Source organism: Oncorhynchus tshawytscha, linkage group LG01, assembly GCF_018296145.1.
Source record: "Oncorhynchus tshawytscha isolate Ot180627B linkage group LG01, Otsh_v2.0, whole genome shotgun sequence".
NCBI lineage: Eukaryota > Metazoa > Chordata > Actinopteri > Salmoniformes > Salmonidae > Oncorhynchus > Oncorhynchus tshawytscha.
This window is the reverse complement of record NC_056429.1, coordinates 45,372,266-45,398,744: the sequence shown is the minus strand read 5'-3', so window position 1 is coordinate 45,398,744 and position 26,479 is coordinate 45,372,266. Positions and strand designations below refer to the sequence as shown.

General features: G+C 40.5%; 1 protein-coding gene across 1 annotated transcript in view; it reads left to right on the top strand.

Annotated features, from left to right (window-relative positions):
- The window catches only part of LOC112251212 (insulin receptor), a 121,273-nt gene that overhangs the window by 39,978 nt on the left and 54,816 nt on the right, over nucleotides 1-26,479 (top strand). The window contains exon 2 of the mRNA XM_024422064.2: nucleotides 13,542-14,090. Coding sequence (XP_024277832.1) covers nucleotides 13,542-14,090 — 549 coding nt within the window. The remainder of the gene's footprint in view (nucleotides 1-13,541; nucleotides 14,091-26,479) is intronic.

Here is a 26,479-nt window from a genome sequence, read left to right as displayed (position 1 = left end):
TAAACATGTCTTAGCTAGCTACTTTGCTCTGAAGTCGCCCACCGTAGCCGTTTGATCCCTGCTTCATTGATTGAGGAAATTATTTCATAAACCCTGTAGTGTATATACTATATGATAAACATACAGTTTATACAATAATGAAGTGTCTTTATGGTGGTCTTTGTGATTTGTAAATTGATAGGAAATGACGGTTCTCTCATTAGGCCTACATTTTGTAGTATTCAGACGCTATCAGACTATAGAGATTGGAAACAATAGGTTTTTGGCTGCCACATCATAAACACATGACAAACAAAAACAAGGATGGAAGTGTCGGTCTTTGCTGTTTTTCTACACATTTTGCTTTGGCTTATGCCGTGTTCTTATGCTATCTAAGTGACTCAAACATTATATAAAACAATCAATGATGTCCACATGACATTTTGAATTTTTGATTCTCCCCGAATGTCTATTTTTTGTTGTTGGTTTTCAAAGACGATCTTATGAATATATATAGCTCCATTATCTTTTCTACGTACTTTATATCTGGTTTTGCCCTCTGCTGCTAAATGACTATAGGGGTAACAGTGCACGTCAACTGTTTGAACTGCAGGTAGGCTAGATGTTGACTACATGGTGACCATTTGTATACTGATCAAACAAATGTACAAACTGAATACAGATTAAAGATGACCTTACATACAGTGTACAGAGCTGAAGCAAGAATCATCATGTCATTAAACCAACATGACCTTTTACTGTCATGGAGAACGAAAGTGGACTTTTCCAGACTTTTTTTTCTCCACTTTGATCTAAATATGATATGCCCTATATGCTATAGGTTCGGCTATATTATTGTTGAAATTGAAGTGGATGGATTGTGAGGTGATTTCTCTGCCATTCTGATGTCTGTCTTTAAGAATTTTTCTACAGCTGCTACCATTGTCTCACCTCCTTAAATTAGGTTTTTCGGCAAAAAAACATCAGTCCAGAAATAATATTTAGATCTCTGTAGCTACGCTTAGTGAATCACTAAAAAGCTTTGTTTCAGTCGGTTGGCCCACTTGAATCTCGAGTGCATTCGGAAAGTATTCAGACCCCTTCTGTTTTTCCACATTTTGTTACGTTACAGCCTTATCCTAAAATTGATTTAAATTTTTTTTTTTTTTTATTGTTCTACACACAATACTCCATAATGACAAAGTGAAAACAGATGTTTTAGATATTTTTTGCAAATTTATAAGAAATTAAAAACATTTCATTTAAGTATTCAGACCCTTTCAGGCGAGATTGAACTAAGGTGCATCCTGTTTACATTGATCATCCTTGATGTTATTCAACTTGATTGGAGTCCACTTGAGGTAAATTCAACTGTTTGGACATGATTTAGAAAAGCACACTCCTGTCTATACAAGGTCCGAGACAGAATTGTGTCGAGGTACAGATCTGGGGATGTGTCACGGGACGGGAGAGGTACTCAGTGGGCCTGGTCTTTGTTTAGGGGGCCTTGTTGTGGCATGGTTTAAATCCTCATCTCCAATTGTTTTGCAAACATGGGGCGTCCCCCGAGACGTTGGATTAGTTCAGCTAAAGATGTTAGGCTACAACACCATAAAGATAAACTGTAGGCGTAGTGTTTCGGTAGTCAGACATATTAGGCCTACAGCCCACACAATTTATAACAATCTATTGGGATTAGCTAGAATAATTTACTCAGTATCTGCCTAATATTTCATCTTCTCATGTGCGACCATTATACACGTAATTAAAAAAAATCCTGGTTAGTGATATTTGAGGGGCAAAATGTCTTAATTGACTTAACATTTTAAATGTGTATATTTGTAGAACCCTATAAGGGAAGTGTAGACACAAAATTACTAAATTCTAAGTAATAGTAACGGAACAAAACTTGAGTTATGGATGTGATGGAAAAGGACATTTTAAAATATTAAATAATATCAAGCACATACTGAGTAACTGAATAAACATACAAAAACTCTATTCAAAGTTTTTTTATAAACTCATGCTTTGTATTAATCTCACACCCTTTATGAAATGGTACCTCCTCCCCCTGTTGTCCACAAAAGGACACAGGGACTGGACAACTTGACCTGCTGTCACCCTTGCAAGATGTACACAAATCCTGTGTGGTCATGTCTACTAGAGGTCGACCGATTATGATTTTTCAATACCAATTCCGATTATTGGAGGACCAAAAAAGCCGATACCGATTAATCGGCCGGTTTAATTATTTTTAATTAAAAAAATACATTTAAAAATAAATATTTGTAATAATGACAATTACAACAGTACTGAATTAACACTTATTTTTACTTAATATAATACATCAATCAAATCAATTTAGCCTCAAGTAGATAATGAAACATGTTCAATTTGGTTTAAATAATGCAAAAACAAAGTGTTGGAAAAGAACGTAAAAGCACAATATGTGCTATGTAAGAAAGCTAACGTTTCAGTTCCTTGCTCAGAACATGAGAACATATGGTGGTTCCTTTTAACATGAGTCTTCAATATTCCCAGGTAAGAAGTTTTAGGTTGGCCTCCCGGTTGGCGCAGTGGTTAAGGGCGCTGTACTGCAGCGCTAGCTGTGCCATCAGAGTCCCTGGGTTCGCTCCCAGGCTCTGTCGTGACCGGGAGGTCCGTGGGATGATGCACAATTGGCCTAGCGTCGTCCGGGTTAGGGAGGGCGGTAACAAAAAACCTGATGGGCACTCTGACAGAGCTCCAGAGTTCCTCTGGGGCGGTGGGAGAACCTTCCAGATTGAATTCTTTGGCCTGAATGCCAAACGTCACGTCTGGAGGAAACCTTGCCCCATCCCTATGGTGAAGCATGGTGTTGGCAGCATCATCCTGTGGGGATGTTTTTCAGCGGCTGGGAAAGATTTTCAGCGATTTACAGAGATGGTCGCCTCGCTTCAGGTCCTTAGGAAAACTATTCAGTAATAAAAATAAAAAAAGGTATTTCTTACGTTGTTATCCCAGAAAATCTCAAGTGTTATTACATTATAGCCGGGAAGAACTAGTAGATATAAAAACAATGTCAACTTTGCAACATTATGACCAGGAATACGTCTTTCCAAAGCAGATCCTTTGTTCGGACCTCCACCCGCGACATGGGATCTTGTCCCAAAGGCCGACCCAAAACAATGCGGTCACCGCAGGAGAGGCAGACAGAGTGGCCTATTGATCAGACTTAGAAGGCGAGCGCACCAGCCACCGCTTCCGAGCATATTACTCGCCAATGTCTAATCTATAAACAACAAGGTTTATAGGGGCGGCAGTGTAGCCTAGTGGTTAGAGCATTGGACTAGTAACCGAAAGGTTGCAAGTTCAAATCCACGAGCTGACAAGGTACAAAATCTGTCGTTCTGCCCTTGAACAGGCAGTTAATCCACTGTTCCTAGGCCGTCATTGAAAATAAGAATTTGTTCTTAACTGACTTGCCTAGTAAAATAAAGGTAAAAAAAAAAAAAAAAAGGTGGACGAAATTAGGGCACGATTTGCCATCCAGAGGGACATCAGAGATGGTAAACATTCTGTTTCACGGAAAACTGGCTCACCTGGGATATGTTGTCAGTCGGTACACCTGGTTTCTTCACACATCGCGCCAACAGAAGCAAACATCTCTCTGGTAAAAGGAAATGTGGGGGTGTATGCCTTATGATTAACGACACATGGTGTAATCATAACATACAGGAACTCAAGTCCTTTTGTTCATCTGACCTAGAATTCCTTTCCTTCAAGTGCCGACCGCGTTGTCTACCAAGAGAAGTCTCTTCAATTATAGTCACAGCCGTGTATATCCCCCCCCCCTCTCCCTCCAAGTAGGTACCTCAATGGAGACTGTAAGAACTTCACTGGACTCTATGTAAACTGGAAACCAAATATAATGAGGCTCCATTTATTGTAGCTGGGGATTTTAACAAAACTAATCTGAGAACAAGGCCTCCTAAATCCCATCAACATATCACATGCGCAACATGAGCTGGTAGCATTCTGGACCATTGCTATTCTAACTTCCGCGATGCATAGAAAGCCTTCCCCCGCCCTTCCTTTGGCAAATCTGACCATGACTCCATTTTGTTGCACCCAGCCTGTAGACAGAAACTAATACAGCAACCGCCCGTGCTCAGGTCTATCCAACGCTGGTCTGACCAATCGGATTCCACGCTTCAAGATTGCTTCGATCACGTGGACTGGGATATGTTCCGGGTAGCCTCAGACAATCACATTGACATTTACGTTGACTCGGTGAGCAAGTTTATTAGCAAGTGCATCGGTGATGTTGTACCCGCTGTGACTATTATAACCTTCCCTAATCATAAACCATGGATTGATGGCAGCATTCGCGCAAAACTGAAAGCGCGAACCACCGCTTTTAATCATGTCAAGGCGACTGGAAACATGACCGACTACAAACAGTGTAGCTATTCCCTCCGCAAAGCAATCAAACAGTCAGCATAGAGACAAAGTGGAGTTGCAATTCAACGGCTCAGACGCGAGACGTATGTGACAGGGTCTACACGGATTACAACAAGAAAACCAGCCCCATTGCGGTCATCGATGTCTTGCTCCCAGACAAATTCAAATTAAAGAACTTCTTTGCTCTCGTTAAAGACAATACAGTGCCACTGACACGGGCCGCTACCAAAGCCTGTGGGCTCTCCTTCACCGTGGCCAACGTGAGTAAAACATTTAGACGTGTTAACCCTCGCAGGGCTGCCGGCCCAGACGGCATTCTTAGGCGCATCCTCAGAGCATGCGCAGACCAGCTGGCTGGTGTGTTTACAAACATATTCAATCAATCCCTATCCCAGTCTGCTGTGCCCACATGCTTTAAGATGGCCACCATTTTTCCTGTTCCCAAGAAAGCTAAAGTAACTGAATTAAATGACTATCGCCCTGTAGCACTCGCTTCTGTCATCATGAAATGCTTTGAGAGACTATTTTTGAGAGACCTACTGCTTACCGCCCCAGTAGGTCCACAGACGATGCAATTGCCTTCACACTGCCATGTCCCATCTGGACAAGAAGAATACCTATGTAAGAATGCTGTTTATTGACTACAGCTCAGCATTTAACACCATGGTACCCTCCAAACTCGTCATCAAGCTCGAGACCCTGGGTCTCAACTAGAGGTCGGATGATTAATTGTAATGGCCTATTTAATTAGGGCCGATTTCAAGTTTTCATAACAATCGGAAATCTGTGTTTTTGGACACTGATTTGGCCGTTTTAATTATTATTATTTTTACACCTTTATTTAATCGTTATTTAACTAGGCAAGTAAGTTAATATAGTAAGTAAGTAAGTCTTATTTTCACATTCTTATTATTATCTTATTATTGTCAGGTCGGGGGGATTCAATCTTGCAACCTTACAGTTAACTAGTCCAACGCTCGATCCACCTGCCTCATTGCACTCCACGAGGAGCCTGCCTGTTACGCGAATGCAGTAAGCCAAGGTAAGTTGCTAGCTAGCATTAAACTTATCTTATAAAAAACAATCAATCATAATCACTAGTTAACTACACATGGTTGATGATATTGCAAGTTTATCTAGCGTGTCCTGCGTTGCAAATAATCAATGTGGTGCGTATTCGCGAAAAAGGACTGTCCGTGCTCCAATGTGTACGTAACCATAAACATCAATGCTTTTCTTTAAAATCAATACACAGAAGTATATATTTTTAAATCTGCATATTTCGCTAAAAGAAATCCATGTTAGCAGGCAATATTAACCAGGTGAAATTGTCACTTCTCTTGCGTTCATTGTACGCAGAGTCAGAGCATATGCAACAGTTTGGGCTGTCTAATTTGCCAGAATTTTACGTAATTATGACATAACATTGAAGGTTGTGCAATGTAACAGGAATATTTAGACTTATGGATGCCAACCGTACGGAACGGTTCCATATTTCACTGAAAGAATAAACGTCTTGTTTTTGAGATGATAGTTACCGGATTCGACCATATTAATGACCTAAGGCTCGTATTTCTGTGTGTTATTATGTTATAATTAGTATTTGATTTGATAAAGCAGTCTGACTGAGCGATGGTAGGCACCAGCAGGCTCGTAAGCATTCATTCAAACAGCACTCTTGCGTTTTGCCAGCAGCTCTTTGCTGTGCTTCAAGCATTGCGCTGTTTATGACTTCAATCCCTTCAACTCCTGAGATTAGGCTGGTGTAACCGATGTGAAATGGCTAGCTAGTTAGCGGGGTGTGCGCTAATAGCATTTCAAACGTCACTTGCTCTGAGACTTGGAGTAGTTATTCCCCTTGCTCTGCATGAGTAACGCTGCTTCGATTGTTGCTGTTGTCGATGTGTTCCTTGTTCGAGCCCAGGTAGGGGCGAGGAGAGGGACAGAAGCTATACTGTTACACTGTTACACTGGCAATACTAAAGTGCCTATAAGAACATCCAATAGTCAAAGGTATATGAAATACAAATGGTATAGAGAGAAATAGTCCTATAATTCCTATAATAACTACAACCTAAAACTTCTTACCTGGGAATATTGAAGACTCATGTTAAAAGGAACCACCAGCTTTCATATGTTCTCATGTTCTGAGCAAGGAACTGAAACGTTAGCTTTCTTACATGGCACATATTGCACTTTTACTTTCTTCTCCAACACTTTGTTTTTGCATTATTTAAACCAAATTGAACATGTTTCATTATTTATTTGAGGCTATATTGATTTTGTTGATTGTATTATATTAAGTTCAAATAAGTGTTCATTCAGTATTGTTGTAATTGTCATTATTAAAAATAAAATAAAAATCGGTATCGGCTTTTTTTGGTCCTCCAATAATCGGTAATCGAAAAATCATAATCGGTCGACCTCTAGTCTCAACCCCGCCATGTGCAACTGGGTCCTGGACTTTCTGACAGGCTGCCCCCAGGTAGTGAAGGTAGGAAATATCTCCACCCTGCTGATCCTCAACACTGGGGCCCCACAAGGGTGCGTTCTCAGCCCTCTCTGACCTCCCTGTTCACCAATGACTGTGTGGCCATGCACGCCTCAAACTCAGCCATCAAGTTTGCAGACAACTAACTTTTGAACGGTAGTGTAGGTCTTTCTGCAATTTTGTTTTGCCTTGAGTACATTTTCTATTTGGCTGGCTACTTCAGGTACTTGTGGAATACACGGCACTTTCATGTCATCTGACCATAGCATCGATTCCAATCCAAGTGCCAATGCCGTTTAGCTAACTGCAGGCATTTACCTTTTGTTTGGTTGACATGAGATACATGAAAATGTATCTCTTTGGCCACGCCAAAGATGGTGGTGATGGTGGGTTTGGTGTCGAAGTAAGGATGCATAAGCAGAAAATAACCCCATACCTACTGTAAAATATGGTGGTGGATCTTTGATGTTACTGGGCTATTTTTCTTCCACTGGTCCTAGTGGCCCCTGGTAAGGTCAACGGCATCAGGGTTTTGTAAGAGAATCAGTTCTATCATGGTGAAAATCAGACTTCTCTAACTGTTGTTAGCCAAACATCCAGATAAAAGCAGCATGACCACTGTTTACCTCTGCCATGTTTATCATATATGCAAAGTCACTTTAACTTTACATTCATGTTCATACTACCTCAATTGGGCCGACCAACCAGTGCTCCCGCACATCGGCTAACTGGGATATCTGCATTGTCCCACCCACCACCCGCCAACCCCTCTTTTATGCTACTGCTACTGTCTGTTCATCATATATGCATAGTCACATACTACCTCAACCAGCCTGACTAACTGGTGTCAGTGTATAGCCTCGCTACTGTAGCCTGTCTTTTTTATTGTTTTATTTTTTTACCTACCTATTTTTCACCTAATACCTTTTTTGCACTATTGGTTAGAGTCACTGTAAGGTCTACTACACCTGTTGTATTCGGGGCATGTGACAAACCTTGATTTGATTTAATGCGCATTTGCTTCATTCTGATTGATCGAGAGTCAATAGTAATTTATGACTGTCGACTATCCAGTGATGGGTTCTGACTTCTAAACTATAATATCCTTGTTCATGGTACTGCGGGAGAGAGGGGAATGCAGAACATGTTATTGATAGACATCAGGTATCCTATGTGACGGAGAAGGGCCACAGTCTGGTTTCAGTTGTTGGGTTGTAATTTTAAATACTTGCTACACCAGAAGTTAATGGTTATCTGTAGGAGGAATGTATATGGGGGGTCAATTAAGGTTGTATATGAGCCAGGGGCTTGGAATGTTACTGAGTAAAGGAAAGGCAATCACATGGTTGCGGTCACCAAGGGTGGATAGCTGTGGATTAGTGAGGAATGGGGACCCAGGTAAGGTCACATTAAGGGGGAAGGAACAGTTTATTAGCCACATCACTTAACTTCCTGCCTAGCATTAAAGATGTAATGTTTAGAGGAAGAGACTTCACCTTGTGCTGGTGGGAACATGTATTTGTCGGGTCAGACAGCTGAACAATTTGGTGAGCTTTTCCTAGTTGTCCGTTAGGTTCTAAATAAACTAACACCGGACATCAGAAAAAAAATTATTTTTTGAATAGTAAATTATTTTCCAAGGTTCACCTCCTAATAGTTAAAAATTTGACAATGCACCTTTAGGTTAATAGCTGTCTGAAAAGAATGCCTGAAAATGTCAGCTTGTTTGACTGGGTGGGCTTTTTGGACTGCCTTTTGACATCACCAGGCGGTATAAGTTAATAGACCAATAACAGCGTGCCCTCCTCTCTGCCAATAACAGCTAATTTTCAGGTTACACTCATAGCTAGAAAGTTGTATATAATACCCTACAGTGGAGGAGCAATGGGAGAGTAATTCTGCTTTGAATTTAACCCCACTTTTGAGAAAATGGCCCTTGAATGTTTTGGTACATACTGGAGAGCTCTAAGTTGTCCACACCCATTCAGCATTGTTCACACCCTCTTAAGCCAAGGTAGCCACCCTTTGCCTTGATGACCGCTTTGCACAGTCTTGGCAGTCACCTAGAATGCATTTCAATTAACAGGTGTGCGTTAAGTTAATTTGTGGAATTAATGCATTGAGCCAATCAGTTGTTTTGTGACATGGTAGTGGAGAGCCCTATTTGGTAAAAAGCCAAGTCCATATTATGGCAAGAACAGCTCAAATTATCAAAGAGAAATGACAGTCCATCATTACATTAAGACATGAAGGTCAGTCAATCTGGAAAATTTCATGAACTATGAACGTTTCTTCTGTGCAGTCGGAAAAACCATCAAGAGCTATGATGAACTGGCTTTCATGAGGACTGCCACAGGAAAGGAAGACTGAGTTACCTCTGTTGATGATGGCGCCGGAGATGATGGCTGACGTTTTATTGTCTCTTTCTCTCACTTTCACACATTAACAAGTCCAATACAGCAAATGAAAGAAAGACATCTTGTTAATCTACACTTCATGTCTGATTTTTAAAACATTTTACAGCGAAAACACAACATATATTTATGTTAGATCACCACCAAATTCCAAAAAACAGCCATTTTCCCCAGCCAAAGATAGTCACTAAAGCAGAAATGGAGATAAAATTAATCACTAACTTTTGATAATCTTCATCATATGACACTCATAGGACATCATGTTACACAATACATTTATGTTTTGTTCGATAATGTGCATATTTAAATCCACAAATCTTGGTTTACATTGGCACCATGTTTAGAAATGCCTCCAAAATATCCGGAGTAATTACAGAGAGCCACGTCATATAACAGAAATACTCATCATAAACTTTGATGAAAGATACATGTTTTACATATGATTAAACATACACTTGTTCTTAATGCAACCGCTTTTACTTTACGGAAAAAGCATACCATGCAATAATCTGAGACGGCGCTCAGAGGTACACAACATTTCTCCACCATGTTGGAGTCAACAGAAATACGAAATTACATCATAAATATTTCCTTACCTTTGATGATCTTTCATCAGAATGCAAATGCCAGGAATCCCAGTTCCGCAATAAATCGTTGTTTTGTTCGATAATGTCCATTACTAGTGTCCAATTAGCTACTTTTGCTAGCACGTTTAGTTCCCATGTACAAACGCTGGCGCCAGGCCAGGCGAACTTGGACGAAAACTTCAAAAAGTTATATACCAGGTCGAATAAACTGTTCAAATTAAGTAGAGAATCAATCTTCAGGATATTGTTATCATATATATCAATTATCCAATATCGTTCCAACCGGAGCATTTGTTTTTGGCTACCGAGTAATGGAACGAATGGCGATATCATGAGTAATGAGCATGACCAGGAACTGCATTCTGCCAGACCACTGACTCAAATAGCTGCCATCCGGTCCCACATCACACGAGAGACTTCATTTCACATTCTACTGACTGTTGACATCTAGTGGAAGGCGTAGGAAGTGCGAACAGATCCATATCTTACTGGGATGTGAATAGGCGATGAGTTGAAAGTCAACCAGACCCAGAATTTCCACTTCCTGTTTTGAAGTTTGCCCGCCATATGAGTTCTGTTATACTCACAGACATAATTCAAACAGTTTTAGAAACTTCAGAGTGTTTTCTATCCAATAGTAATAATAATATGCATATACACTGCTCAAAAAAATAAAGGGAACACTAAAATAACACATCCTAGATCTGAATGAGTGAAATATTCTTATTAAATACTTTTTCCTTTACATAGTTGAATGCGCTGATAACAATATGAATATGCTGACAACAAAATCACACAAACTATCATGGAAATTAAATTTATCAATCCATGGAGGACATGATGTCCCAGATGTGCTCAATTGGATACAGGTCTGGGGAACGGGCGGGCCAGTCCATAGCATCAATGCCTTCCTCTTGCAGGAACTGCTGACACACTCCAGCCACATGAGGTCTAGCATTGTCTTGCATTAGGAGGAACCCAGGGCCAACCGCACCAGCATATGGTCTCACAAGGGGTCTGAGGATCTCATCTCGGTACCTAATGGCAGTCAGGCTACCTCTGGCAGGCACATGGAGGGCTGTGCGGCCCCCCCCAAAGAAATGCCACCCCACACCATGACTGACCCACCGCCAAACCTGTCATGCTGGAGGATGTTGCAGGCAGCAGAATGTTCTCCAGACTCTGTCACGTCTGTCACATGTGCTCAGTGTGAACTTTCATCTGTGAAGCGCACAGGGCGCCAGTGGCAAATTTGCCAATCTTGGTGTTCTCTGGCAAATGCCAAACGTCCTGCACCGGTGTTGGGCTGTAAGCACAACCCCCACCTGTGGACGTCGGGCCCTCATACCACCCTCATGGAGTCAGTTTCTGACCGTTTGAGCAGACACATGCACATTTGTGGCCTGCTGTAGGTCATTTTGCAGGGCTTTGGCAGTGCTCCTCCTGCTCCTCCTTGCACAAAGGTGGAGGTAGCGGTCCTGCTGCTGGGTTGTTGCCCTCCTACGTCCTCCTCCACATCTGATGTACTGGCCTGTCTCCTGGTAGCGCCTCCATGCTCTGGACACTACGCTGACAGACACAGCAAACCTTCTTGCCACGGCTCGCATTGATGTGCCATCCTGGATGAGCTGCACTACCTGAGCCACTTGTGTGGGTTGTAGACTCCGTCTCATGCTACCACTAGAGTGAAAGCACTGCCAGCATTCAAAAGTGACCAAAACATCAGCCAGGAAGCATAGGAACTGAGAAGTGGTCTGGTCACCACCTGCAGAACCACTCCTTTATTGGGGGTGTCTTGCTAATTGCCTATAATTTCCACCTGTTGTCTATTCCATTTGCACAACAGCATGTGAAATTTATTGTCAATCAGTGTTGCTTCCTAAGTGGACAGTTTGATTTCACAGAAGTGTGATTGACTTGGAGTTACATTGTGTTGTTTAAGTGTTCCCTTTATTTTTTTTGAGCAGTGTATTAGCATCTGGGACAGAGTAGGAGGCAGTTCGCTATGGGCATGCAATTCATCCAAAGTGAAAATGCTGCCCCCTATCCCTAAAAAGTTAACCAACCATGCTATTTTATTTATTTATTTTAGCATGGTTTTTAACTTATTTTGTTCTTAATGTTGCTGCTACCCTCTCTTGACTGAAAAGAGCTTCTGGACATCAGAACAGTGATTAATCACCTCGAATTGGACTAATAATTGTTCTTTAATGAGTCGGACGGGAAGGATATACTCAACACCCGAATAGTGGAAATAGTGGAATAGTTGAAATATTTAAACCGGACAATATCGTCATCAATATAAAAGGTAAACAACAAAGGCACTCTCTTGGTCGCGCGCATGAAAAAGCTCTGTGACACGGCAGGGTCCACTCATTCCGACTGCTCTTACGCCCTCATTTTTCAGAATACAAGCCTGAAACAATTTCTAAAGACTGTTGACATCTAGTGGAAGGCATAGGAACTGCAATTTGAGTCCTAGTCAATGGATACTGTAATGGCATTGAATAGAAAACTACAACAACAACAAAAATCCTTCTTCCGGAATGGATTTTTCTCAGGTTTCCGCCTGCCAAATCAGTTCTGTTATACTCACAGACACTATCTTAACAGTTTTGGAAACTTTAGTGTTTTCTATCCAAATATACCAATTATATGCATATCCTATCTTCTGGGCCTGAGTAGAAGGCAGTTTAATTTGGGCACGCTTTTCATCCAAAATTCCAAATGCTGCACCCTACCCTAGAGAAGTTAACACTCAGTTAGCAGGCTCAAGCAAGCTGAAACCCATACAAACTAACTAGCAGAAATGTTTAACAAGTTAGAAATGATTTAAACACACTTTGCTGTAGGCTACTATTTACTAATTAACAAAAAAACATATATGTCATATAAAATATATTCACCCCACCCAGTATTGTAATCAAAACATACCAGAAAGCATGTGGTCCTTGACTCAGACAGTGTAGTAGTGTGGGCTCAATAGCATCTCATTAGTGTGCAAGAGCTTGAGAATCAGCTGTACATGTGATGGAATAGTGCACTGCACATGTGATGGAAGAATCCACTGTGCATGCAGAGGGCTGCAATTCCATTGAATTGGGGATAGTTTAACCAAAATATGCCACAAGACCTAGAATTGCGTATCCCACAAAAAAAGATATCACTGTTATATGCTAACTTTTTTGATGAATTTAAGCAACATTCCCCAAATTCCCAGGCTTAACTTCACATGGAAATTTACCGGAAGGTTTCCGACCCTTTGCAACCATAATCATGAATATAGTCACAGGTAAATGGGTTGACTGGCCCTCAGCTTGTGTGGTGTTGCGGTGCCGTGCAGTAGTAGCTTAGAGGATGCAGCAGTTTTATGAATTGCTCAGATTCCTTGTGTGTAATGTATTAGTGTTTTATCTACCTCTTGTGTTTTTTTAGCACACAATTTTACACTCATCCTGTTGATAAACCAACCCTAACCCAATGTTATGTCAATTTATTTACATTTCTGTCTTGAATCAGCTAAATGTTTGAATGTTCCTGAAAATTACTAAGTAATACAATGCACTACTACTATGCAGCTACTGACATGTCTTCTCTTCTCTTTTTATCCTGCTCTATTTCCCCCAGTCTGTCAGAGTAAGGATATCCGTAACAACGTGACCAACCTGCAGTTATTAGAGAACTGCACAGTAATTGAGGGCCACTTGAAGATCCTCCTCATGTTCAAGGCCAAGCCCGAGGACTTCAGGGGCCTCAGCTACCCCAAGCTGACCGTTGTCACCGACTTCCTCCTCCTATTTAGGGTCTATGGTCTAGAGTCCCTCAGCAATCTGTTCCCCAACCTGACGGTGATCCGAGGCAACAACCTGTTCTTCAACTACGCCCTGGTTCTGTTTGAGATGGTGGACCTTAAGGAGCTGGGGCTCCAGAGCCTCATGAACATCACCCGGGGAGCCGTGAGGGTGGAGAAGAACCCGGACCTCTGCTACCTCTCCACCCTGGACTGGTCCAAGATCCTGGACACAGTGGAGGACAATTACATCGTGGCCAATAAGAATGACCGGGAGTGTGGGGATGTGTGCCCAGGCACGGCCTATGGGAAGACCACCTGTCCTCAGACTACCATCAATGGACACTTTGGAGAGCGCTGCTGGACTCAGAACCACTGCCAGAGAAGTAAGTGGCCTTTTTTAGATACTTAAAGTATTCCTGAATGAATGGTAAATAACACACAAAAAAAGAGTACTGTATATCAATGATTATATCTCAAACATTGGTAGCCCACATGTTTTCTTTGGTCATTTCCTGATACATCTGATATGTTCAGTTGGCATATGTGAATGTATGAAGGTCCAGGCCTAATTGCTTGGCATTTTCATCCAATTTCCTATGTTATCTATGCCAACTTGACGATTTAGATAAGGTTATGATGTTAAATATAGAAGAACTTGCGCTCTGCCTGGATGTCACCTTTCCTGTAGGTCATTTCACCTCATGCTAGCAGGAATTCTCCAGAGCTGTCCGTTTGCCTGTCTTTCTGTGGTAAAAGTAGCAGGATGAATGAAGGTGACAGAGATAATGATAACTGTATGGAAAAGAGATTTTCTACCCAATCAATTCAGACGAATGATGCTTTTGCACAGATGGCTTTTGTAATGATTTCCATAATAGAGGGATTGTTGTTCTTTCTATAATACGTCACGGGCCATGCCTACTCCCCTTTGATTTTTCATTCATTGACTGGAGCATGTAGGGAATGTTTTTGTAATTATAAAATAAGGAGAGAGACTAGGCTGGCCTCATGTACAATTCAAAGTTCTCAGACAGACACGCAGGCCGACAATATAATTGGATAGAGATGATGCATTTGCTGGGAGAGGAGAGTGAGCGTAAGAGGAGAGAGGTGAGGGGCAGAGCTGATGGTGAAAGGTGCAGTGTGTGCCAATACAAATCTTACAGCACACTCCCTTGCTGTCATCCCCTCTCTTATCTGTATGTGTGATGGATCTGTGTGTGTGTGTCTGTATTTGAATCAGTTCATGTACAGGTCTGTGTGTGTATGATAGGGCTTGGCGATATATCAAAGTAATTTGATACATTTTAATTTATGTTTTCGCATGAAATTCCAAAAGCCTGGATCACAAGAATGAAATATTATTTTTATTATATATTTTTTGAGCATTTGTCCTCTTGTTCTCATTTGGTCTTTTTGGTCTCGTCTCCTTCGCTCCTTCTGTGCTGTGTGCACCTTCCCACTCATACACCAAGCCCCTGCCACTCACAACAACACAGATGAAAGATCACTTTTTCCTCTCTGACAGCAAGCAGTTTCAATTGGGTATTTGTATTTCAGGGTTTGTCCAACAGAATCAGTCATATGGGCACCGAAACACATTGGGACATTATTTTACTGTAGTAGAGGAGAACATAACCTTTCTAACTATACCCTTTTTATGACTCAATTCACAGCGAGCAGACCGGTAGTATCAATGAACATTTGTTTCTGGAAAATGAATGCTCAGTCTCTGTCACGCGTGGCACCATGTGCCACTAACAGCATTTTAGCTACAGACTGTTATGTGCTAGCTGTCTTGTCTGTGTTTTATAAATGTGCAATGAGCATAAAAATAAGCATTTATATAAGGAATTGGCATTCGGAGAAATAAGCATCTTATCCAGCCACTTGATTTAAACATCTAAACAAAGTGGACAGGCTAGCATGGTGTTCAAACTGTTGGATGGTGACAGGAGGGTGTGTTCATAAATTAAACTGTTCGACCTTGTTAGCTAGCACATAGGCCTAGATCAGGGGTCGGCAACCTTTTTTGTGTGGAGTGCCAATTTACAATATATCTTAACATGTCTCACGATCTGCCTGACAGTTACGGTTTTCATATGTGCATTACAACTAATTGTGTCTACTGAATATCTAAATGCCCACATACGGAAGAATTCCAAAGCTCACCAAACAGATGCGATGTCCATTAGCACCAAGGGTTTGAACTTGGAACCCAGATTCTCTTGGTGGATGATAGTGACATTTAAGCATGGGTTGGCCAATCTTATTTTCAATCAGCTTTGTGAATCCTTTATGTTTCCCCACCATAGCAGGGGCATCATCAATTGTAATAGCGAATATGTTTTTAATTTTGACACCTCTCTCCTCAAAATGATCTGTGAACGCTTTTGCTAAGTCTTCCCCTTTTGTAGTACCATGCATGGGCTTTAGGCAAAGCAGCTCTTGCAACAACTGCCAGACGTGGGAATGTCATTCACATCCACATTCTCAAGAGCCACACTAAAAACAGGTGCGTCTTTTAGTTTTCTGCTCCTCAACCATCTCGGTAACACACCATTCAACAGTTCTGGTAGACACAAGTATGTATTTTTTTATTTTTTATCTCTGAGGCGATTGTCTTTGTCAGGCAATCCATCAAATAAAGACTTGCGAACTACTGAGGAAAGCCTCCTTGACATATTCCCCATTTTAGTAAATGGTTTTCCATGTTAAGCAATGCACTGCGCAACTTTCTAGCTCTCCTAGCTTGATTTTTTTTTTGGACTGCATGTTGAGTTGTAAATACACGGCTTTGCTTTTCCAACCTGGACACGGCCTTCTTGATTCCTTCAGCCTTGTTCGCTTCATCCTTGAAGTTTTTCTCATGTCTATTTTCAAAATAATGCCGTACACTTCCAGTCCGACAAACAGTTTTACAACAGAGAGCGCAAACAGACCGGGCCTTCAGTAAACAGATTCCACATTCCTTTGTCCAAGAGGCAATAAATGAGCAGACATCTGCCTTGTTTTTTTTGCTGATGACATTTTGCGCTCTGATCTTTTTTAAATAACAAAAGAAGGCTTGCTAGCTGCTAGCCATGTCAAAACAATGTTCTCATCTTCAGTGCTGCCTTGGTTTTGAATTTGGCGGGAGAGGTGAGCCAGGTCATCTTGAACTAATAATATGAAACTCCTGCAAATTCATGAAAGCCCATTGGCTAATCAGAATTGACATACTTCGGACTACACCATTGCATTGAATACCAATGCAATTTTGGAAACCAATGCAGGAGTGTGTGTATATAATGACTCCAACCTAAGTGTATTTGAGTCAATTGGAGGTGTACCTGTGGATGTATTTGAAGGCCTACCTTCAATGTGTGTGTGTATGTTATATATATATATGTTGTTATATATATGTTATATATATAACAGTTGAAGTCGAAAGTTTACATACACTTAAGGTTGGAGTTATTTAAAACTCATTTTTCAACCACTACACAAATTTCTTCTTAAAATTTCTTCGGGATAGGGGGTAGTATTTTCACATCCGGATGAAAAGCGTGCCCAAAGTAAACTGCCTGTTACTCAGGCCCAGAAGCTAGGATATGTATGATAGTATTGGATAGAAAACACAAAAGTTTCTAAAACTGTTCAAATAATGTCTGTGAGTATAACAGAACTGATTTGGCAGGTGAAACCCCGAGCACAAGCCATCCAGGGAATTTGTTTTTTTGAGGTCATTATGTTTTCCAATGGGAATCCTGATATTTTTTTTAGGGCCCATATTGCAGTTCCTATGGCTTCCACTAGATGTCAGGTTTTTAGAAATTGTTTGATGTTTGTCTTTTGCGAAATGAAGAAGTAATCCAGTAATTTTGGTGCGCGTGAACAGGAGTGCGCTCTGTTATTTTTCTTCGGTATTGGAAACTGTTTATCCTGTCTTAAATTTGATAGATTATTTACATTTGAGGATACCTGAGGTTGGATGAGGAACGTTGTTTGAAATGTTTGGACCAAGTTTACAGGTAACTTATTTGGTACGTTGTAGTAATGTTGGAACCATTGTGTTTCTGAATCAAACGCGCCAAATAAATTGACATTTTGGGGATATAAAGAAGGAATTTATTGAACAAAATGACCATTCATTGTGTCACAGACATTTGAGATTGAAGATCTTCATCTTTTTGCAAAGGTAAGGCATTTATTATATGGCTATTTCTGACTTTTGTGTCGCACCTGCCTGGTTGAAAAATGTTTTTCATGTGTTTGTATGCGGGGCGCTGTCCTCAGATAATTGCATGGTGTGCTTTCGCCGTAAAGCCTTTTTGAAATCAGACCCAGCGGCTGGATTAACAAGAAGTTAAGCTTTATTTTGATGTACTACATTATATTTTCGGGAATGTTTGAATATTTATATTTCTGTAGTTTATATTTGGCGTTCTGCAATTGCACTGGATGTTGTCAAATCAATCCCGCTAATGGGATTCGAGCAGGACTTGCGCTTAAGGGCCCCCTAAGAGGTTATTAACAAACTATAGTTTTGGCAAGTCGGTTAAGACATCTACTTTGTGCATGACACAAGTAATTTTTCCAACAATTGTTTAAAGACAGATTATTTAACTTATAATTCACTGTATCACAATTCCAGTGGGTCAGAAGTTTACATACACTAAGTTGACTGTGCTTGGAAAATTCCAGAAAAGTATGTAATGTCTTTAGAAGCTTCTGATAGGGTAATTGACGTCATTTGAGTCAATTGGTGGTGTACCTGCGGATGTATTTGAAGGCCTACCTTCAAACTCAGTGCCTCTTTGCTTGACATCATGACAAAATCAAAGGAAATCAGCCAATACCTCAGAAAACCTCCACAAGTCTGTTTCATCCTTGGGAGCAATTTCCAAATGCCTGAAGGTACCACGTTCATCTGTACAAACAATTGTACGCAAGTATAAACACCATGGGACCACGCAGCTGTCATACCGCTCAGGAAGGAGACGCATTCGGTCTCCTAGAGATTAATGTACTTTGGTGCGAAAGGTGCAAATCAATCCCAGAACATCAAAGGACCTTGTGAAGATGCTGGAGGAAATGGGTGCAAAGGTATCTATATCCACATTAAAACGAGTCCTATATCGACATAACCTGAAAGGCAGCTCAGCAAGGAAGAAGCCACTGCTCCAAAACCGCCATAAAAAGCCAGACTACGGTTGGCAAATGCACATGGGGACAAAGATCGTATATTTTGGAGAAATGTCCTCTGGTCTGATGAGGGAAAAAAATAGAACTGTTTGGCCATAATGACCATCATTATGTTTGGAGGAAAAAGGAGGAAGCTTGCAAGCCGAAGAACACCATCCCAACCGTGAAGCACGGGGGGTGGCAGCATCATGTTGTGGAGGTGCTTTGCTGCAGGTGGGACTGGTGCACTTCACAAAATAGATGGCATCATGAGAAGGAACATAATGTGGATATATTGAAGCAACATCTCAAGACATCAGTCAGGAAGTTAAAGCTTGGTCGCAAATGGATCTTCCAAATGGACAATGACCACAAGCATACTTCCAAAGTTGTGGCAAAATGGCTTAAGGACAATAAAGTCAAGGTATTGGAGTGGCCATCAGAAAGCCCTGACCTCAATCCTATAGATATTATAGATAATATAGATAATTTTTGGGCATAACTGAAAAGACGTGTGTGAGCAAGGAGGCCTACAAACCTGACTCCGTTACACCAGCTCTGTTTGGAGGAATGGGCCAAAATTCACCCAACTTATTGTGGGAAGCTTGTGGAAGGCTACCCGAAACTTTTGATCCAAGTTAAACAATTGAAAGGCAATGCTAGCAAATACTAATTGAGTGTATGTAAACTTTTGACCCACATGGAATGTGATGAAATAAATAAATGCTGAAATAAATCATTCTCTCTACTATTATTTTGACAATTTACATTCTCAAAATAAAGTGGTGGTCCTAACTGGCCTAAGACAGAATTTGTTCTAGGATTAAATGTCAGGAATTGTGAAAACCCGAGTTTAAATGTATTTGGCTAAGGAGTATTTAAACTTCTGACTTCAATATATATATATATTTTTTAAACAGCCAAAAATAAGCGAGTTAAATGTCCAGCCAAGGCTTAGCGCTCCACGCAAAATAAATATATATATGAGGACTTGTGGAAGTGTCTGTTTCTCAAACTAGCCAGTAATGTACTTGTCCTCTTGCTCAGTTGTGCACCGGTGCCTCCCATTCTTTCTGGTTAGAGACAGTTTGTACTGTTCTGTGAAGGGAGTAGAACACAGCGTTGTACAAGATCTTCAGTTTCTTGGCAATTTCTTGCATGAAATATCCTCAATTTCTCAGAACAAGAATAGACTGACTAGTTTCAGAAGAAAGTTATTTGTTTCTGGCCATTTTGAGCCTGTAATTGAACCCACAAATGCTGATGCTCCAGATACTCAACTAGTCTAAAGAAGGCCAGCTTTATTTCTTCTTTAATCAGCACGACAGAGTTCAGCTGTGCTAACATAATTGCAAAAGAGTTTTCTAATGATCAATTAGCCTTTTAAAATGATAAACTTGGATTAGCTAACAACTTGCCATTGGAACACAGGAGTGATGGTTGCTGATAATGGGCCTCTGTACGCCTAAGTAGATACTCCATAAAAAATAATTTACAACATTAATGTCTACACTGTATTTCTGATCAATTTGATGTTATTTTTAATGGACAAAAAAAATATTATTTCAAAAACAAGGACATTTCTAAGTGACCCCAAACTTTTGAACGGTAGTGTATGCGCTCCGGCACTGCACACACACAGACAGGCATTCATTGTCATTGCCTTTTCAAAGAATACAAAATGCTGATGCATTCAGTTTAATACATTTTCTAATAAGTTAAATACATTTAGTTGATTTCCAAATGTGTGACACATTTGATAGAATAATTGGAAGTGACCATTCTTTAAATGACGTGCAGCTTGTAAATGCTTCATAAAGTCTTTATAAACACTACATAAATCACATATATTACCATATGTCATGCTTTAAAGTGTTCATAAAGGTGGCATAACTGATATAACAACCACTGTCAAATGTGACAACCCACTGTTAAATACGACATAAGCCTGTACTTTATAAAGTGTGGCACTAACGCTGCTTAATAAAGGCTTTATAAATCATATTAAATTGAGCCTTCACAAAGCATTTAACTTTGTCATGCATCTTGGTAGACAAGCTAAACTAACTATTCACAGCCCTGTAATTGTCAATGTAATTGCATTGCTGGACTTCTTGAAACTTAATGTATTTGTATTGTTTTTAAAATGTTTAAAAAAACAATTAACGTATGGTTTAAACTGGTTTTTAATTTGTTTTTGTTTTAGGGAAAATTCGCTAATTGTTAATACATATTGTGTTAACTTCATTAAGTCTATGTATGTGTTTTTAAATGACCCAAGGTGTCTAACTTTAAAGGAAGTACAGCGCCATGTGATTATGTAAGGGATAATCAACAAGAGGCTATGCGTTTTTTGGAAAATGATAAACGACGTGGACGGTTGCATTATTTTCCAGAGAACGCATAGAGCCCCGAGTTGATTATCCCTTTTATACCATGGTTATATCATTTAACACATTTGCTGCTAGGAATGTGTTCATTTGCAGGTATGAATGTTTTCAACATCGACTGAAGTAGCTAGCAAGTTACTACTCAATAGCTACAGTAGTTGCCTTGCTAACCAAACAAACAGACTTGCCAGTTTAGTTAACCAAACCATCAGTTATAGCTTGCTATTATGGAAATGTTTTTAATTCGACTGTTGCTTTTAAAAGCAGCTCAAACAGAACATGTAAGAATGAACTATAGCGGGGCCTCCCGAGTGACGCAGCGGTCTAAAGCACTGCATCGCCGTGCTTGAGATGTCACTACTGCCCCGGATTCGATCGCAGGCTGTGTCACAGCTGGCCTTGACTGGGAGCTGCTGGCCAGGATTTCCTTTCCCCATTGCGCTCTAGCGACTCCTTGTGGCAGGCCGGGTGCCTGCAAGCTGACAACGGTTGCCAGTGTTCCCTCTGACATGCTGGTGTTATATACAGTGCCTTGCGAAAGTATTCGCCCCCCTTGAACTTTGCGACCTTTTGCCACATTTCAGGCTTCAAACAAAAAGATATAAAACTGTATTTTTTTGTGAAGAATCAACAAGTGGGACACAATCATGAAGTGGAACGACATTTATTGAATATTTAAAACTGAAAAATTGGGCGTGCAAAATTACAAACCTCTCCCCTTTAATATTGATGGAGGCAACTGTGTTCTCAGGGACCTTCACTTCTGCAGAAATGTTTTTGGACCCTTCCCCAGATTTGTGCCCCGAGACATTCCTTCCCGGTGGACTCCAATCAAGTTGTGGAAACATCTCAAGGATGATCACTGGAAACGGGATGCACCTGAGCTCTATTTTGAGTCTCATAGCAAAGGGTATGAATACTTACCTAAAGGTATTTCTGTGCTTTTAATACATTTGCAAACATTTCTATAAACCTGTTTTCCCTTTGTCACTAAATCAAATCGAATTTTATTGGTCGCATACATATGGTTAGCAGATGTTATTGCGAGTGTGGAGAAATGTTTGCGCTTCGAGTTCCGACAGTGCGCAACATCTAACAAGTAATTTAACAACTACCTTAGACACACAAGTGTAAGGAATGAATAAGAATAAATACATATAAATATATGATTGGCCGAACGGCGTAGGCAAGATGCAGTAGATGGTATAGAGTACAGTATATACGTATGAGATGACTAATATAGGGTATGTAAACATTATATAAAGTGGCATTGTTTAAAGTGACTAGCGATACATTTATTACATCCAATTTTTAATTAATGAAGTGGCTAGAGATTTGAGTCAGTATGTTGGCAGCAGCCACTCAATGTTAGTGATGGCTGTTTAACAGTCTGATGGCCTTGAGACAGAAGCTGTTTTTCAGTCTCTTGGTCCCAGCTTTAATGCACCTGTACTGACCTCGTCCTCTAGGCGATAGCGGGGTGAACAGGCAGTGGCTTGGGTGGTTGTTGTCCTTGATGATCTTTTTGTCCTTCCTGTGACGTTGGGTGATGTAGGTGTCCTGGAGGGCAGGTAGTTTGCCCCTGGTGATGCGTTGTGCAGACCTCACTACCCTCTGGAGAGCCTACAACCCTCTGGAGAGCCTGAAAGCATTGCCTTTAAATTGTTTAACTTGGGTCAAACGTTTCAGGTAGCCTTCCACAAGCCTCCCACAATAAGTTGTGTGAATTTTGGCCCATTCCTCCTGACAGAGCTGGTGTAACTGAGTCAGGTTTGTAGGCCTCCTTGCTCACACACACTTTTTTAGTTACATAAGACCGAATCCAGGTGGTGAGTCACATAGGCTTTTTTTGTTATTGACCCATCTACCAATAGGTGCCCTTATTTGTGAGGCATTGGAAAACCTCCCTGATCTTTATGGTAGAATCTGTGTTTGAAATTCACTGCTCGACTGAGGGACCTTACAGATAATTGTACGTGTGGGGTACAGGGATGAGGTAGTCATTCAAAAATCATGTTTAACACTATTATTGCAACCTGACTGAGTCCAAGAAATGTATTGTATTACTTCTTAGGCACATTTGTATTCCTATTCTTAATTAGGCTTGCCATAACAAACGGGTTGAATACTTGTAACACAATACAATGAGGAAAAAGTCCAGGGGTGTGAATACTTTCCGAAGGCACTACTCTATTCCAACAGTTGGTACGTTGCACAATCACTCAAGTAAATAACATTTCTCCCCCTCCATTAGTTACAAGAGGTGACTTTCAGAAGTCAAATACAAGCCAGTCTATTACTTTTACAGTTGGGGTGCTAGAGGAGGGTGTAATGTAGGAAAGGTGGAAGGGACTTGGGCAATGGCGCACGAGTAGATAGAAGCGAGGGAATGGGAACTCTCACCCTCTCCTTGGCTGAAAGACTAGTATGCACACTCCCCCAAAGACACACACACTTCGCTGTACGTGCGAGAAGCATTGCATCATGTTCTAAAATTGGCTCCTGCTTTGACACACACACACACACCACTTGACTAAACTAGTGCCTATCACATGACAGGGAGAGGACCATCATACCTGCTCCACTGCCCTTTCCACAGCAAAGGAAACCACTCTCACTCCCATCTCTCCCTCTCCTTTCTCACTATCACCCATTAGGGCAATTCCACGATAACAGATTGATGCTGGCTCAGATTTTTCACTTTAAACCAATGATTGCAAAGTTAAATAAACCAACTCTATGCGCAAGGATGACCGAATTTCCACTGAAAACGTTACAGAAACACATTTACTTGCAAAGTTTAGTAACAGAATGATGGCACAAACCGTCATTCGGTTACCAAACTTTGAACCTGCACTAGAGGTCGACCGATTAATCGGAATGGCCGACTAATTAGGGCCGATTTCAAGTTTTCGTAACAATCGGAACTCGGTATTATTGCACACCGATTTGGCCGATTTTAAAATGTTTTATATATATATATATATATTTTTTCACCTTTATTTAATCTTTATTTAACTAGGCAAGTCAGTTAAGAACACATTCTTATTTTCAATGACGGCCTAGGAACGGTGGGTTAACTGCCTTGTTCAGGGGCAGAACGACAGATTTTCACCGTGTCAGCTCGGGGGATTCAATCTTATTTAACTAGTCCAACGCAATAACGACCTGCCTCTCTCTCGTTGCACTCCACAAGGAGACTACCTGTTACGCGAATGCAGTAAGCCAAGGTAAGTTGCTAGCTAGCATTAAACTTATCTTATAAAAAACAATCAATCAATCATAATCACTAGTTAACTACACATGGTTGATGATATTACTAGTTTATCTAGCGTGTCCTGCGTTGCATATACTCGATGCGGTACGTATCGTTGCTCCAATGTGTACCTAACCATGAACATCAATGCCTTTGGGACACTGGGAGACCAATTCACCTTTCAGCAGGACAATTACCTAAAACATAAGGTCAAATATACACTGGAGTTGCTTACCAAGATGACGTTGAATGTTCCTGAGTGACCTAGTTACGTTTTTGACTTAAATCTATGGCAAATCTAGAAAATGGCTGTCTAGCAATGGTCAACAACCAACTTGAAAAAGCTTGAAGAAATAAATAAAAATCCAGGTGTGCAAACTCTTAGACTTACCCAGAAAGACAAACTGCTGTAATCACTGCATAAGGTGATTCGAACATGGATTGACTCAGTGTGTATACTAATGTATATGAGAATCCTGCTTGTCTAAAAATGTCTAAACACGTTTTCACTTTGTTATTATGGGGTGTTGTGTTTAGATGGGTGTTTAAAAAAAATGTTTTCAGGCTGTAACACAAAAAGTGGAATAAGTTAAGGGGTATGAATACAATCCAGAAGGGATGTTGGTTATTAATGGTAACGTATGCTGGTGTTTGATGTTTTTTTAATAAACCTTGATTCCTGCCTGTAACGAGATCTGTCACCTGAGGTGTCCTGAGAGGAGAGAGGGAGAAGCCGAGGGTGAGAGAGAGATGGAGGAAAGCCCCTTAATAACTTCACTAGTGTAGGTGGCAGAATTTGGAATTTTGGGTGAAAAGCGTGCCCAAATTAAACTGCCTGCTACTCAGTCCCATAAGCTAGGATATGCATATATTTAGTAGATTTGGATAGAAAACACTAACATTTCCAAAACTGTTAAAATATTGTCTGTGAGTATAACAGAACTGATATGGCAGGCGAAAACCAGAGGAAAATCCAACCAGGAAGTACTATTATTTTGAAAGGCTGTTTTTCCATTGAAAGCCTATCCACCATACATATACTTAGGACTCAGTTCACAATCTCTATGACTTCCTCAACATGTGACCAGTCTTTAGGCATTGTTTCAGGCTTTTACTCTGAACAATGAGGGAGATACACCGCTTTCAATGAAAGGACAGTGGAAATTTCCATCCACGAACCAAGCATGTGATCGGGAGCGCGCATTTCTTGTTTACCTTTTCCGTTGACAAAGCTTTTGTCCGGTTGAAATATTATTGATTATTTATGACAAAAACAACCTGAGGGTTGATTTTAAACATTGTTTGACATGCTTCTACTATTTTTTTATTGTACTTTTTTTTACTTTTCGTCTTGGTTTTGAGAGCGCGCATTGTGCCCTTTTGGATTTCTGAACTAAACGCACCAACAAAACGGAGGTATTTGGACATAAAGATTAACTTTATCGAACAAAACAAACATTTGTTGTCTGACATGGAGACCTGGGAGTGCCAACAGATGAAGATCATCAAAGGTAAGTGATTAATTTTAATGCTATTTCTGACTTTTACGACACTCTCCTTGGTTGGAAAATGGCTTTATGGGTTTCTGTGGCTAGAAGCGGACTTGACATAATCGCAAAGTGTGCTTTCGCTGTAAAGCCTTTTTGAAATCTGACACAGTGGTAGCATTAAGGAGAAGTTTATCTGTATTCGTATGTTTAACACTTGTCTTTTATCAATGTTTATGAGTATTTCTGTTATTTGATGTGGCTCTTTGCACTTTCACAGGATGTTTGTTTGTTCTGAAGATAACACACCAATTTCAAATTAGGTTTTTGGACATAGATTAACTTTATCAAACAAAACACACATTTATTGTGTAACATGAAGTCCTGTGAGTGCCATCTGATGAAGATCATCAAAGGTTAGTGATTCATTTAATCGCTATTTCTGACTTTGTGAGCCCTTTCCTTGGCTGGAA